Source organism: Sus scrofa, chromosome 1 (assembly GCF_000003025.6).
Source record: "Sus scrofa isolate TJ Tabasco breed Duroc chromosome 1, Sscrofa11.1, whole genome shotgun sequence".
In the NCBI taxonomy this organism is placed as follows: domain Eukaryota; kingdom Metazoa; phylum Chordata; class Mammalia; order Artiodactyla; family Suidae; genus Sus; species Sus scrofa.
In genome coordinates this window covers 179,630,828-179,647,102 of record NC_010443.5, presented here as the reverse complement: position 1 = coordinate 179,647,102, position 16,275 = coordinate 179,630,828, and the positions used below count along the sequence as shown (strand labels likewise).

Below are 16,275 nucleotides of genomic sequence, written 5' to 3'. Positions count from 1 at the left end.
TTTGCTATTATATTTTGGGGAATATGAGATAGTTTGTTTTAATCTCTGTGATCATTCTGTCATCTTTAACCAGAAGTTTTTAAATTGTAGATTAAATCATAAAAAGACTGTCTTGCTGGTCATATGTAACGTAGGTAATATTTATGTTCATCTCATTTTCTAAATGTCATGCAAATATACACTCTTTACGGTTTGTCACAGTGGCATGTATTATTCATGAAAACTCAAGTTAACAGCAATTTTTAGTTCTTAGTATTTTTTTTAAGTATAAAGAATATCATATATGTAAATATTCAATGGATTCATTGAGGACCAAATGGGAAAACTACTTTCTTAACAGTGGTCCCAAAGCCTATCCAGTGTCCCACTGAAAGAAAGCTAAACCTAGGGACCATGAGACATCTTATGCTTTTGCTTTTTGTAATTCATTGTTATAACTTATTTTTCAGTTTAAAAAGGCTATGTATGTGGGAGGGCAACAAAGAACATGTTTTTTTAAACATAAAATTTGATGACTTTCTACTAAGACTGTCTTAAGAATAAGGGCAATTTGTATTACAAGTTTTCAATAAAATAGAGCTTGATATCTTAAGAAATTAAGGCATCAACTTGTCATAACCTACACAGGTAGGACAGCTTTCTGTTTTGTTTGTTAAAAGGTATGAATTTAGGCAACTATGAAAGGAAAGAAATGTTAACTTTTTTCTTTAAATTTGGTAGGTTTGAGAAATTTCTCTGGTTCATTAGCTCAGAGAACTATCTAATTATTGGTGGAAGAGATCAGCAACAGAATGAAATAATTGTGAAAAGATACTTGACACCAGGTAGGTAAGATTAAAATTCTAAAGAATTTTCTCTTAGGTAATTGGATCAGTTATGTCAGTATTGGTGTAGATTTTCATCTCATATGTCTTTCTTTGACAGATTTAATTTAGGAAGAGTTTGATGGTTTATGGTTTGCGGACTATGTGCTTTGATACTTAATCCTCATTTTAAGTGAATATTCCTGAAGTAATAGTAATACTGAGCTAATCTGCAGTGTTATACTTTTGATTATCTGCTACATTAACAAAAGAGCTTTTAATCCTCCAGAGTCACTGTAGATCAAATTTTTAAAAGCTTAATTTTTCCGTGCTGAAGTTTGTAACCTTTTTTCCACATTTAGAAACAGGACTTAAGCCCTGTGTTGTAAGTCCTTTCATTTGTTTTTGTTTGTTGATAACCAACACTTAACTGTGGCTGAACCCTCATTGAAAGTATCAGAAATCAGTAATCAATAGCAGAGCTAATCTGAGGTCCCCTGAGGATCCAGAACCAAGAAAGAAAGCAACAGGGATGAGATGCATGGTACCCAGGACTTGGTCCCAGGGCTTGGTCTTCTCTAGCTCTCTTCATTGTGAGCTGAGCCTTTCATGGAACTGTATGGATTTTGGTCGTCTTTGAGTTTCAAGTCCTAGAAGAACTATCCATGGCAGGCAATGGCTGCTTATTTTTCCTGTTAGGAACCTTGCATTTTATTTTTCCTTGGCTGACCATTCATTCTTACATTCATCTCTTTGCTCACTTATTCATTTGTTGCTATCACATACTTCAGAATAAAACTGAAAATCCTAGCGGTAGCTTACAAGGCTCCTGGCTTCTTCTTTAGTCTCATTTCTCCCCCTTAGACTGTCCTTCTTATTGTGTCATATTTGTTAACCCATCTGTGGTCCTCAGGACCTTTGCACTTGCTAAGATAACTCAGCACTGTGTGTCTCTTACCCATGAACAGACTAGCCTGGGCTTGCATGCAAGGTAACTCAGCAAATTTCTGAGAGAAAAAGGGATGCATATAAGGCCTCCAAAGACTTAGGCTGGGAACTGATATTTGTTCAAACCTACCACATTCCGCTGGCCAAGGCAGGTCATGAAGCAGGCCCAGATTTGAGGTTCGGGGACGTGGACTCCCCCTCTTGATGGGAGAAGTTTCAAGGTCATAAAGTAAAGAGGTGTGAATAAGAGGGAGGAAGAAGAACCGTGACTATTTTTGTAATCTGCCATATTAGCATCATTTTCCTCTAAGGAGGCCTATAAGAAATCTCCTAGGGGTGGGAGATGGACTTTTCTTCATGTCTTCTTATGTCTTTTGAATTTGGAAGCCATTAAACAGTAAACAGATAAACAATTTCAACTTAAAAGAGGACTTAATGTAATAATTTTTATGTTTTAAAGGAGACATTTATGTACATGCTGACCTTCATGGAGCGACTAGTTGTGTAATTAAGAATCCAACAGGTAATACATTTCTTTCTATTATTCAGAACTTTTCTTTTCTTTAAAATATTTTTAGTATAAGAGAAAAATCATTAATGGAGATAGGGAAGGACATTTTATAATGATAAAAGTATCAGTCCATCAATAGGATATTAAAGTCATTAATGTATATGTACCCAGCAAGAAAGCCCTAGAGTATATGAAGCAAAATCTAACAGAACTGAAGGGAGAAATAGACAGTTTAATAATAACAGTTCAAGATATCAATGCCTAACTTTCAGTCATGGATAGAATAACTAGATATAAGAACAGTAAGCAAATAGGAGACTCAAACAACATAGATCTAACACATACCTCCACCTCACAACATTGGATTATTCATTCTTCTCAAGTGCACATGGAACGTTCTTTAGGATAGACCATATGATAGTCTATAAAGTCTCAATTAATTTAAAACTAATAAAATCATACAAATTAAGTTTTCTGGCCACAATGGAGTGAAATTAGACACCACTAATAGAAGAAAGTTCACAAATGTGTGGAACTAAACAATACACTCATAAATAACCAGTGGATCAAAGAGGAAATCATCGAGGGTGTTAGGAAATACTTTGAGATGAGTAAAATGAAAGCAAAATTTGTCAAAACTTAGGATTTGCAGCTAAAGCAGTACTCAAAAATTTATAGCTGGACTACCTGTAATAAGAGGAATGGTCTCAAATCAATAACAAATCTGTACACATTAAGATTTAGCAGAAGGGAGTGTCTGTCCTGGCTCAGCAATTAATGAACCCGACTAGTATCCATGAAGACGCAGGTTCGATCCCTGGCCTTGCTCAGTAGGTTAAGGATCTGGCGTTGCCATGAGCTGTGGTGTAGATCACAGATGCAGCTTGGATCTGGCGTGGCTGGTGTAGGCCAGCAGCTGCAGCTCCTGTTCAGCTCCTAGCCTGGGAACCTCCATGTGCCATGGATGGGACCAAAAAAGAAAAAAAGATTTAGAAAAAGAAAGAGTTCCCTGGTGGCCTAGTGGTTAAGGATTCATTGGTGTTGTCACTGCTGTGGCTTAGATTTGATCCCTGGCCTAGGAACTTCCACATGCCTTGGGCGTTGCCAAAAAGAATTTACATAAATAAAAGCAAGTAATCCACAATAAGGAAAGGAAGGAAATAATAAAGATTAGAGTGGAAATAAAACAGAGTATAGAAAGAGAAAATCAATAAAACCAAAGTTAGTTCTTTGAAAAGATCAGCAAAATTGATAAAACTTTAGCTAGAGTAACCAAAAAAACATGATTCAATTTCTAAAATCTGTGAAACTTTTAAAGAAGACCGAACATCGGTATCCTTAATAAACTCTTCCAAAATAAAAGAGATAGGAGCACTTTCTAACTCATTTTAAAAGGCCAGTATTACCCTAATAACAGAACCCTACAAAGATATCACAACAAAAGAAAACTACAGGTTGGTATCATTTATGAATGAGGACAGAAAAACCCTTAACAAAATGTTAGGAAACTGAATCCACATTATACATGTGACAAAGTGGAATTTATTCCCAGGAATGTAAGATTAGGTTAACAGCTGAAAATTAATCAATGTAATACAGTATATTAGGAGAATAAAGGACAAAAGCCACATAATGTTCCCAAGTGATGCAGAAAAAGCCTTTGGCAATAATCCAGTACCCGTTTGTGGAAAAAAAAAAAAATTAACGATCTAAAAATAGATGGAAGCTTCCTCAGCTTGGTAAAGAACATCTATGAAAAATCCATAGCTAAAAATCATGCTTAATGGTGAAAGACTGAAAGCTTTCCCCCTAAGATCAGGAATAAGATAAAACACCTCTGTCCTTGTCACTTCTATTCAACATTTTATGGAGATTCTAAGTAGGCCCTTAGGCAATAAAAATAAATATCCAAATTGGTAAGGAAGAAAGGAGACTGTTTTTGCAGATGACATGGTCTTGTATATTTAAAACCTTTCAGAATCCACCAGAAATTATTAGTTAATAAACAAGTTCATCAATATCCAGGATACAAGGTCAATATACAAAAGTCAGTTATATTTTTATACATTAGCAATGAACAATATTTAAAGGAGATTAATAAAGCATCCATTCACAATGACATTACAAAAGAATAAAATACTTAGTAATACATTTACCAAAAAGAAGTGCAAGACATAGACACCAAAAAGAAACTAAAGAAGACCTAAATAAATGGGAAGATGTCCAGTGTTCTTGAATTGGAAGTCTTAATATTGTTCTGATGGCAGTACTTCCCACATTAATCTATAGGTTTGATGCAATCCCTCTCAATATTCCAGCTGCCTTTTTTTTGCAGAGGTGGGCAAAGCTGATTCGAAAAGTTAATGTGGAAATGCAGAGGGCTCGGATTAGCCAAATCATTCTTGAAAATGGAGAACAAAGTTGAGAGACTTGCACTTTTTTATTTTAAAACCTCCTCCAAAGCAAACAGTAATATAGTGTGGTATTGGTATGAGTATGGAGTAATAAATCAGTGAAGAAAATTGAGATTCCTTGTTCGTGGTCATTTGATTTTCAACAAGGGTGCCAAGGCCATTCAGTGGGGATAGAATAATCTTTTCAACAAATAGGACTGGGGCAACTAATATCGATGTGCTGAAGAATAAAGTTAGATCCCTACTTCACACCATTCATAAAAATTAACTCAAATGCATCAAAGACCTAAACTTAAGAGCTAATAAAAGAGAAAAACTGTTAGAAGAAATAAGGCATAAATCTTCATAGTCTTTGATCAAGAAGTCATTTTTTAGCTATGACACCAAAAGTATATGTGACTGAAAAAAACCCACAAACTGGACTTAAAATCAAAACCTAATTCAAACAGCTCTATCAAGAAAGTGAAAAGACAGTCCACAGAATGGGAGAAAATATTTGCAAATCATTTATCTGTTAAAGGACCAATACCCAAAGAACTCTAGAACTCTTCAGACTCAACAATAGAGCAATTTTAAAATGTCAAATAGACCTCCAAAGATACACAAACACATGGCTAACAAGCACACGATTAGATGCTCAACATTGTTAGAGAAATGTAAATCAAAAGCACAATGAGATCATTTCACACCCACAAGAATATTCAATAACAGTGTTGGTGAGGTTATGTAGCAATTTTTTTTTTTTTGTCTTCTGTCTTTTTAGGGCTGCACTTGGCAGCACATGGAGGTTCCCAGGCTAGGGGTCTAATTGGAGTTGTTGCTGCCAGCCTGCACCAGAGCCACAGCAACGCCAGATCCAAGCTGCGTCTGTGACCTACACCACAGCTCACAGCAACGCCAGATCCTTAACCCACTGAGTGAGGCCAGGGATCGAACCCACAACCTCATGGTTCCTAGTCAGATTGTTTTCTCTGTGCCATGATGGGAACTCCACAATTAAAAATTATTATAATGGACAATGATATAGCTGCTATGGGAGATAGTTTGACAGTGTATGAAAAAGTTGAGCATAGAATTTACCATGTGACTCAGTAGTTCCACTCCTAAGTATGTACCTAAGATAATTGAAAACATGTGCAAACAAAACTTGTTTGCAGATATTCATAGCAGCATTATAATAACCAAGAAATGGGAACAACCTGTATGACCATCTACTGGTTAATAGGTAAAATGTAGTGTACCCATATAGTAGAATGTTATTCAGACTTAAAAAGAAATGAAGTACTGTTATATGCTCTAACATGGGTGGACCTTGAGAACATTATGCTTAGTGAAAGAAGCCAGGTACATGTGATTCCATTTACATGAAATTCCTAAATAGGGCAAATCCTTAGAGATAGAAAGTAGATAGTGAATGCCAGTGGCTGGGAAAATGAAGAGTGACTATAAATAGATACAGGATTTCATTTGAGGGTGATGAAAATGTTCTGGAATTAATAGTAATGATTGCTTAACTTTATGAATATGCTAATATCCATGAATTGTACATTTTAAAACGGTGAATTTTATGGTATGACATATCTCAATTTTAAAATATTTGAATTCTTATTCTAGTGACAATATGCTCTTCATTTTAACAGTTTAGGCAATATATAATAATTCTGAAATTCTTCAAACTTTTAAATTTTTCAGAATTATTCTTTGTGGAATAAAGTTAGAATTATTGATATAAGTGAAAGGCTATTTCTTCTCTGATTCATTTTATTAAAACCATTTATTAAAACATTTTAAACCATTTAAAATTCTGCTATGTAAGTATATTTTTAATAAAAATATAATTTTTGTAATATTGAAATTTAAACATGGTAGGATTGAAGCTGTCATGCTCTGGTTTTCATATCTTGCTTTAGAAAGTCTGTGCTTTGGTACTGAAGTGTTGAGGTATTGTTATTACAGGAGAACCGATTCCCCCTCGGACCTTGACTGAAGCTGGCACAATGGCACTTTGCTACAGTGCTGCTTGGGATGCACGAGTTATCACTAGTGCTTGGTGGGTGTACCATCATCAGGTAATAAGGGCTGTGGTCCTTTTTCTTAATTTAAGAGAGACTGTATTCCAGATTTTGAGGATATAGAATTGAACAAGGCAGACAAAGCACTTTGATGGAGTTGACAGTTTGGTGGTGAAGAAAAATACATACATAATGGCTGGTAACAAGTGCTATAAAGTTTTTTTTAAGCAGAGTAAGGGGATAGAGGAGTGAATAGGGGCTACCATTTGAATATAGTGTCAAGAAAGACCTTCCTGAGAAGGTAAGATTTGAGCAGAGACCTAAATGGAGAGAGTGATCCATGCAGTTATATGGGATAAACTGTTCCAGTTACAACTGTCATACTGACCTAAAAGGTCTTTCTCCTGTTCCTCTCTGTTAGAATTTTCTGAATTCTCGTTGGCCCTTCCTATAAAGTAGGTATATCCAGTGGGCTTTTCTATATACTTTGTTTTAGTAATTGTCCATTAATCTTTTTTTGATGATATTTCATTCCATATGTGACTTCACATTGCTATTCATTTCACATTTTCAAGAATTATAATTGATAATATACTTTTAAAAGGTCTTAAAAGCTATACAGCAAGATAAAAAGAATTCGATACCATTATCCTCTCTTAGATTGTTTTGTTTTATATGTGTTTATTATTTTCTGTTTTGCTGTGATATTTTGTTCTTAGGAAATAAATACCACTTCTGGGATTATATTTTCTGCCCCAGTACTATTATAAAAGTGGCTTTAATTCTTCTATGAATAAGTTTTTTTAGTGTACTTTTTTTTTTTGGTCTTTTTTAGAGCTGAACCTGTGGCATATGGAAGTACCCAGACTAGGGGTTGAACTGGAGCTGCAGTTGCTGGCCTACACCACAGCCACAGCAACACAGGATCTGAGCTGCATCTTCACCCTCCCCCACAGCTCAGAGCAATGCTGGATCTTTAACCCACTGAACAGGGTCAGCGATCGAACCCGAGTGAGTCCTCATGGATACCAGTCGGGTTCGTTACCACTGAGCCACAATGGAAACTCCTTTAGTGTACTTTTAATCCATCATATAACTATTACTGGTAAGGATATTCTCAGATTTGGGTGTTTCACAGATGTATAACATTTTTTTAATTTGTGGAACTACATTGCTCACTTCCTATATTGCCAAATTAAAAGGATTTTAATAAATATAGTAAATATAGGGGTTTTTTTGTTTTTTTTTTTTGTTTTTTTTTTTTTTGGTTTTATCTTTTTGCCATTTCTTGGGCCACTCCCGCAGCATATGGAGGTTCCCAGGCTAGGGATCAAATCGGAGCTGTAGCTGCCAGCCTACGCCAGAGCCACAGCAACGCAGGATCTGAGCTGCGTCTGCGACCTACACCACAGCTCATGGCAACGCCGGATCGATAACCCACTGAGCAAGGGCAGGGATTGAACCTGCAACCTCATGGTTCCTAGTCGGATTCGTTAACTACTGCGCCACGACGGGAACTCTGTAAATATAGTTTTATATCTTAATGTTAAACTTCCTAAACTATCCTTATTTTTCTTATTATGTCTTTCACTAAACGAAATGTGGATCAGTTGTGGCTGTAGTCCATGGCATTTGAAAATGATTGACTAGTGTATCCTTCTTTTCTTTGTTACTTCCAAAGATATCTGCCATTGAGGAGAGATCTATCCCTTCAGTGTCAATAATTTTTGCTAAATTATAAACCTTTCAGGACATAGTGCTCTTTACTTCAGTATGACTTTACTTTCTTAAATGAAAATTTAAAAACTGTATTTAAGAGTATAATGTATTATTGTGTTCCTCAGGTGTCTAAAACAGCACCTACTGGAGAATATTTGACAACAGGAAGCTTCATGATAAGAGGTAATGACTGGCCACTAGATTATGGAGACAGGTGTGAGGATCATCTCAGAAGAGAAACTGATTATTTTGATTTCATATGTGAAATGTGTTATTAAATATGGAACATTTTGTCTTGGTGTGGCAGATTTAGCATTTGACATGTCATCTCCCCATATATTTTTATTAATGACAGTGTGTTTTCACATAGTTTAAATTTATAGGTAAGAAAGTATAGCATGATCTTTTTTTCTAAAACAGGTTATTTAGGGTCTGACTAACCTAGAAGATGAGAGCAAGCATTCATATTTCTTCTTAATTCCTATTCTTATACATAATGCCAACTTCTGTATATGGGAAATGTTCTTTCATGACAGAGAAAAGAGAATAAATGTCACATTGTACCAGATATTTTACAAGCATAATGGAAAAAATAGATTTTTAAAACATTTATGTATGTTCTCTTTTGTAGGAAAAAAGAATTTCCTTCCTCCTTCATATCTAATGATGGGGTTTAGCTTCCTTTTTAAGGTACTCTTCCGTTTCTTTGTTTTTTGTTTTTTTTTTTTCTGATTTTCATTAGTCTTACCTAAAGTTCCACCAATGAAAATACCTATTTTCATAGGTAGATGAGTCTTGTGTTTGGAGACATCGGGGTGAACGAAAAGTCAGAGTGCAGGATGAAGACATGGACACCTTGCTGGGTTGCACAAGTGAACTCATATCTGAAGAAATGGAACAACTAGGTAGCTTACAGATTTTAATGAAGTAACTTATAGTGTTTTCTTTTGTCTAGTTTTGCTTCTAAATTTATCTCTTTTGGGGTAATTAAATTTTTAAAAAATCAACTTGCCATCAGCTTTATTGAATTTTTGATTTAGAAATGTTATCCTAGTGAATTATAAAGTGTCAATTGGATCTGTAACTAATACTTGAATACATGCTGATATTGTGAAACTTCAGTATTAAATGGATAATACATTAATGTGTTTAACAGAGATACCCAGAGACTTGGGAATGTGTGAATGAGCACATTTTGGTTTAGGATCCATAAGTGTTACAAAGATGAGTCTATAACAAGTACAATTTCTCACGAAAATTTAGCTTGATTCAATAGTATATTTGCTTCAAGTAGAGACCATCTATGGTTGCTAGAATAAATTAATCTACCTCCCTAGAGGAACTAGGGAATGCATGCCCTCTAAAAATTGTTTTTACATCTCCTAGGGTCATTCCTTTTTAGGGATAATATTTCATTTTTTTCACTTACAGCTACTATTGTACATGCTTTTTTTTTTCTAATTTTCACCATGTTCCTAACATATATACATGTGTATATACATGTATGTGTGTGTGTGTGTGTGTGTGTGTGTGTGTGTGTGTATTTATTTATTTATTTATTTTTGCCTTTTAGGGCCACACCTGTGGCACATGTAAGTTCCTAGTCTAAGGGTCGAATTGGAGCTGTAGCTGCCGGCTTATGCAACAGCAGTGTGGGACCTGAGCCATGTCTAACCTACACCGTAGCAGATGGCCACACTGGATCCTTAACCCCCTGAACAAGGCCAGGGATAGAACCTGCATCCTCATGCTTATGAGTTGGATTTGCTTCTGCTGTACCACAATGGGAACTCCCTATTTATGTTACTTTTTATTGAATTCTCACAACCATCCTTGTCAGATGGTTGGTGGCATCTTATTATATAGATGAGGTAACTAGACCGTATTATCACTCCTAGATAATGTTCCTTTTGTAAAAGTGTGAACCATTGCTTTACTTGCTTTATCTCATTTCAGTTCTCATGTGCAAATTATAATAAAAACTGCAGAAGTTATATAACTACTCTTATTTTCCTCCTTTTTGGAAATACCTAACAAAGACAAGCTATAGTTTTCATTGTAGAAGTGGTTGAAATGACTGAGAAATTTATTGTGATAAAGGATCTTGAAGATCATTCATTCCACCAATTTCTGATAGAGTATTCTTTTGTCTAAGTCAAAGTGACCTTTGGGGATGATGAGGCATATTTCTGATGATCTTTTGGAGAAACAGGGAGTGAAGAGAAAGTTTTTTATGAAATTTTCAAGGAAATCATCTAACTTTGTTGCAGTGGTAGCACTCTGACTTTGCCTATGCTAATCCTACAGATGGGGGTGAGAGTAGCAGTGAAGAAGATAAAGAGGAATTTCATGAAACTCCTGTGGAAGTGGAACTTGTGACTCAGGTTGACCAAGAGGATATTACTATTCAGACTGGTGGCCATGAGCTAAATGAATTAATTCAGGAAGAAAGCTCTGAAGATGAAGGAGAATCTGAGGAGGTGGTAAAAGATCAGGAACCTGTTGGTGAAATGAAGGATGAAGGGGAAGAGACATTAAATTATCCTGATACTACCATTGACTTGTCCCACCTTCAGTCCCAAAGGTAATTTAAGAAACCATAATTTTAACTTTTACTTTGTAAGGTGGGAATAATGAAGAGTTAATCTTTATTAAAATAATACCAAGATTGACCTAAGTGCTTTTACCCTGCATTGTCCTACAATGTTACTGTCTTTTCACTGTTTTTTTAGGATTTTTATTTTTTCCATTATAGTTGGTTTACAGTGTTCTATCAATTTTCTGCTGTACAGCAAAGTGACCCAGCCACACATCACATATATACATTTTTTCTCTCTTCACTGTTTGATAGGGGGGTAGATCTTGCTGAAGAAATTCCCAGGATCCAGGGTAGAAAAATTAGTAAATATATAAAAGTGGCCATACTAGGCCAAAGTAGAAATAAATGGTTATAAAGGCTGATAACAAAAGGCAAATTTTTTTTTTGGTCTTTTTTGTCTTTTTAGGGCCCCATCCGTGGCATATGGAGGTTCCCAGGCTAGGGGGTCCAATCAGAACTACAGCTGCTGGCCTACACCACAGCCACAGCAATGCTAAATCCAAGCCACAACTGCAACCTACATCACAGCTCACAGCAACATCGGATCTTTAACTCACCGAGCAAGGCCAGGGATGGAACCCGAAACCTTATGGTTCTTAGTCGGATTTGTTTCTGCTGCACCAAGGCAGGAACTCCTCCAGTGATTCCATTTTTAAAAGAAATGTTTTATTTTTTAATGCCTTACTGATCACCAGGTAAATAATACCATAGTTATAAAAGCTTTATTATTGGACTAGCGATGAGTGGCTTAGGAGTCAGACTTAGGGTGTATTGAGTCTTAGGGTGTGTCCTTAGGCAAATGACTATATGTCTGAGCTTCAGTTTTCTTCATGGTGAAAATAGAATGGTACCCACTTCATAGGGTTTTGGTGAAGAGTGTGTGTGTTTAAGTTATCTAGCAGTGCCTGGCGCATAGTAAGTGTTTGGTACATGTCAGCTATTTAAGAATATATTTAAGGGCGTTCCTATCATGGCTTAGTGGTTAATGAACCCAACTAGTATCCATTGAGGATTTGGGTTCAGTCCCTGGCCTCACTCAGTTTAAGGATCCAGCGTTGCCATGAGCTGTAGTATAGGTCTCGGATGTGGCTTGGATCCTGCCTGCATTCCTGTGGCTGTGGCGTAGGCTGGCAGCTGTAGCTCCAATTAGACCTCTAGCCTTGGAACTTCCGTATGCCATGAGTGGGACCCTAAAACAACAACAACAACAAAAAAAAAGAATATATTTAAAAGTGAGAAGGTGGGCAATTTGATTATATCTTTTCTAACTTTACCAAATTTGAGAACTTGTGGGATTGCCAGGAGTGTGTGTTGGGGGTAGGGCATAAATGAGGAGGTTGGGATTAACAAATATATACACTTGTGTATATATAAAATGGATTACTGACTAAAATGGATAACTGGCATTATAGCACAGGGAGCTATACTCATTATTTTGTAATAACCTATAAAGGAAAAGAATCCGAAAAATAAATAGATATGTATGTATAACTGAATCACTCTGCTGTATACCTGAAACTAATACAAAATTGTAAATGAACTATAATTCAGTTAGAAAAAAAAAGTATGGGAATGTTTGGGGACTTTTACAGGCTAGTAGACTCCTCTTTTTATTTTCATAGGTCCCTCCAGAAATTGGCTTCAAAAGAGGAACCTTCTAATATGGTAAATTTTTTTTTTTTTTTCAAAATTTTATGAAGAACATCATGTCCTTTTCAATTAATAGAATAATTTCCTACTTTTAATTTTACTTTTTAAAAAGTTAATAATAGTGATGTTTTTGTTTGTATTTGCTTGTTTTTGTTTTAATTTTAATAGAGTGACAGTAAATTGCAGAGCCGGAGACATCTGTCAGCCAAGGAAAGAAGGTAAATATATTTGCGTTATTTAGCTGAACTTTTTTTTTTTTTTTTTTAACAGTTTCTTTATTGGGAGACTGTGCCCATGGAATACGAAAATTCCCAGGCCAGGGATCAAACCCACAACACACCTGCAACCAGAGCCACAGCAGTAACAATGCCGACCCTTAACCTGTTTGGGGCACCAGAGAACTCCACTTTTTAACAATTTTTACAGTAACAACTCTGTTATGACAGACCACTTGGCTGTTCTAAAGATCCAAGTTTTAACATAAATTTTTGTTTATATGGTTTTTAATATTCAGCTCTAATAGGTTTTTCTCTTTTAGGGCCCTAGTCTATCGCTATAATCAGTAAGATAGGTCAGGTGTCATGAAACAGACCTTTTATTACATGAATACGTACAATAATAATTGTGGCGTGTTAGCTGATTCTAGAATAATATTGACAGAAATAAACAGGAATACAAGCATACTTCATTTTACTGTGTTGTGCATGTATATACATATATATGGTTTTTGTTTTTTGGGTTTTTTTTTTACAAATTGAAGGTTTGTGGCAACCCTGCATTGAGCATGTCTATCAGCACCATTTTTCCAACAGCATTTGCTCACTTCATGTCACTGGGTCATATTTTGGTAATTCTTGAAATATTCCAGACTTTTTCATTAGTGTATTTGTTATGGTGATCTTTGATCAGTGATCTCTGATATTACTATTTTAAAAGATTATGACTTGCTAAAGTCTCAGATGATGTTTAGCATTTTTTAGCTAAAGTATTTTTAAATTAAGTCATACATTGCTTTTAGCTACATTGCTTTGCACACTTGATAGACTATAGTATAGTGTAAACATATGTATGCACTGCAAAACCAAAAAATTCATGAGTTGCTTTATTGTAATATTTACTTTATTGCAATGGTCTGGAATAGAACCTGCAATATCTGTGAGGCATACCTGTACTGAAATTAGGAAGTGTTCATACAAGAGGAAAACTTAGGTTTTTTTTTTTTTTTTTTTTTCCTCTTTAATGTAGTAGGTCCCTGAAGGCAAATAGAAAAAGGTAGAGGTGGGAGCTCCTGTTGTGGCTCAGTGGTAATGAACCTGACTAGTATCCATGAGGATGTTAGTTTGATCCCTGGACCCACTCAGTGGGTTAAGGATCTGGCATTTCTGTGAGCTGCAGTCTAGGATCTCAAGTTGCTGTGGCTATGGCGTAGGCCAGTAGCTGCAGCTCTGATTCGACCCCTAGCCTGGGAATTTTCTGCATGCTGTGGGTGTGGTCTTAAAAAAGGGGAAACGGAAGAGGTAAAGGCAGAAGGAAAGGGATAGCTGAGACAACTACTGTTGCATAAAAAAGACTCTATCTAGCAAAGCATTCCAGAAAGAGGTCATAGATTGAAGTGGATCATAAATGAATAATAAACTCTTTTGTTTGAGAAAAATAATCATTAAACAATTAAAACTCTCTGAGTGCATGGTACTATGCTAGAAACTGAGTTTACAGAGAGCGGAAATAAAGTTTATGTCTTCAAGAAGCTTTTGAGTTCTGGATTCAGGAAATAGCCGTAAGTCTATAAATAGTGTTATATGAAAGCAATAGAGTAGTTCAGGGCTAAGAAATTACTGTGAATTCAGGTGTTTGGGGAAATACCATTAGAAGTTTATAACTTGAAGATACAGTAGGACTTTAGGTAAACGAAGTTAAGAAGGTCAGACATTCCAAGGACAATTAGTATAACCAAAAGGGAGAAGGTGGCCGGTATGTGAAAGTAATATTCATAGTGCTTTGGGGAAATGATAAATAGGCAGAGGTGAGAGGAAGACAAAGTTCATGTTTGTGAACTAGTAGATGGTAACGATTGACAAAGTGAAACGACCAAAAGTGGAGAACCTAGAATAAACTGAGTGTTTTGGACTTATACTGAAAATGATGTGAGGAGGACTTTTGGAAGATTTTGAATGGGAATGTGATAGGTAAGTGATCAAGATTAATGTAGAACAGATTATGGGGGAATATGGAGGAGGTCTGGGTGGTCAGCAACAAGGACCTGGACTAGGCAGTGGCATTGGGAATAGAGGAGATCACACATGAAAAATATCACAGTAATAGAATTCCCCTTCCCTCTTTAACTGCTTGTTTTTTAATCCTCTTATTTTGCTAAGCAGTCCACAAATGTTTTATTACCTACCTAATAGCTGCCAAGGCCATGTTGATAGAAAGACTGCAAATCCCAGGGCTTGGCTATCCAGGTGTTGAGAGGCTGAATGTGGCTACTCAATCAGGGTAGTCAAGGATGACTGTGTTGAGTCTGGATGACAGAAGGAATGAGAAATCCAAGAGAGAAAAATTTTCAGCTTTTTTCTTGTGTGGTGACTTGTGCTTCTTTGTGTACAAGCCTGGTGATACCAAGTTAAGCAGAAGCCATACAAGCCTGGTGATATTAAGTTAAGCAGAAGCCATGATCTTTTATATATTGTACATGTTCCCCTCCCCATGCAACTCTTTTAGGTTACTAAGAATTTGAAATTCTAAGAATTAGATGTTTTTCTGTCGTTTACATTTAGGGAAATGAAGAAAAAAAAGCTTCCAAGTGATTTGGGGGAGTTAGAAATGATAGAAGGAAAGGACAAAGAGAAAGAAAATGCTCTACACATTGAAGCTCATCCGAACACAAGCAAAAATGTTCCAGCTGTGCAGCCAATGAAACGAGGACAAAAGGTATTAACAACTTTCCTCCATCCATAGCAATTAGAAATTGTTTTTTTTTCTCCCCAGTGAACTTCAAATAAGTGAAAGGATATGTTATACATATGGAGGGGAAGAAATCAGTTCTACCTATATTAATATGTAAATTCAACATGAAATCATTCAAGAAAGAATTGAAATTTTAATTAAGTTGGTAAAGTAATTTTAAAATTTATTTGAATAAGTAAAATACTGGAGGATAGTTGAGGAAATCTTTTTTTTTTATTTTTTATTGGTCTTTTGAGGGCCACACCTGTGGCATATGAAGGTTCCCGGGTTAGGGGTCTAATTGGAGCTGTAGCTGCCGGCCTATGCCACAGCCACAGCAACGCCAGATCCGAGCCTTGTCTGCAACCTGTACCACAGCTCATGGCAATACAGGATCCTTAACCCACTGAGCAAGGCCAGGGATCTAATCCACAACCTCATGGTTCCTAGTTGGATTCATTTCCACTGTGCCATGACGGGAACTCCAGGAAATCTTGAAAAAGAAAGTCAAGGAAGGATTTCCCTATTGGTAGTAAAATATTTATTGTTAGAATTTTTTTTTAAGTATAGTGTTAACATAAGAATAGCCAGATAGAAAAGTGAAACAATAAAAGTCTACACACAGGACCATTAATTGTATATTTTAAAATTTTAGTATGTGATAAAATATTCT

At 35.9% G+C, this 16,275-nt stretch overlaps 1 protein-coding gene across 2 annotated transcripts in view; it reads left to right on the top strand.

Moving 5' to 3' along the window:
- Positions 1-16,275, top strand: part of NEMF (nuclear export mediator factor) — a 48,498-nt gene that overhangs the window by 24,123 nt on the left and 8,100 nt on the right. For both annotated transcript variants that reach the window (XM_001924630.5, XM_021101414.1), the window contains exons 17-26: positions 721-824; positions 2,212-2,274; positions 6,633-6,745; positions 8,533-8,590; positions 9,039-9,097; positions 9,192-9,312; positions 10,715-10,991; positions 12,629-12,671; positions 12,825-12,874; positions 15,434-15,587. In XM_001924630.5, coding sequence (XP_001924665.2) covers positions 721-824; positions 2,212-2,274; positions 6,633-6,745; positions 8,533-8,590; positions 9,039-9,097; positions 9,192-9,312; positions 10,715-10,991; positions 12,629-12,671; positions 12,825-12,874; positions 15,434-15,587 — 1,042 coding nt within the window. The remainder of the gene's footprint in view (positions 1-720; positions 825-2,211; positions 2,275-6,632; positions 6,746-8,532; positions 8,591-9,038; positions 9,098-9,191; positions 9,313-10,714; positions 10,992-12,628; positions 12,672-12,824; positions 12,875-15,433; positions 15,588-16,275) is intronic.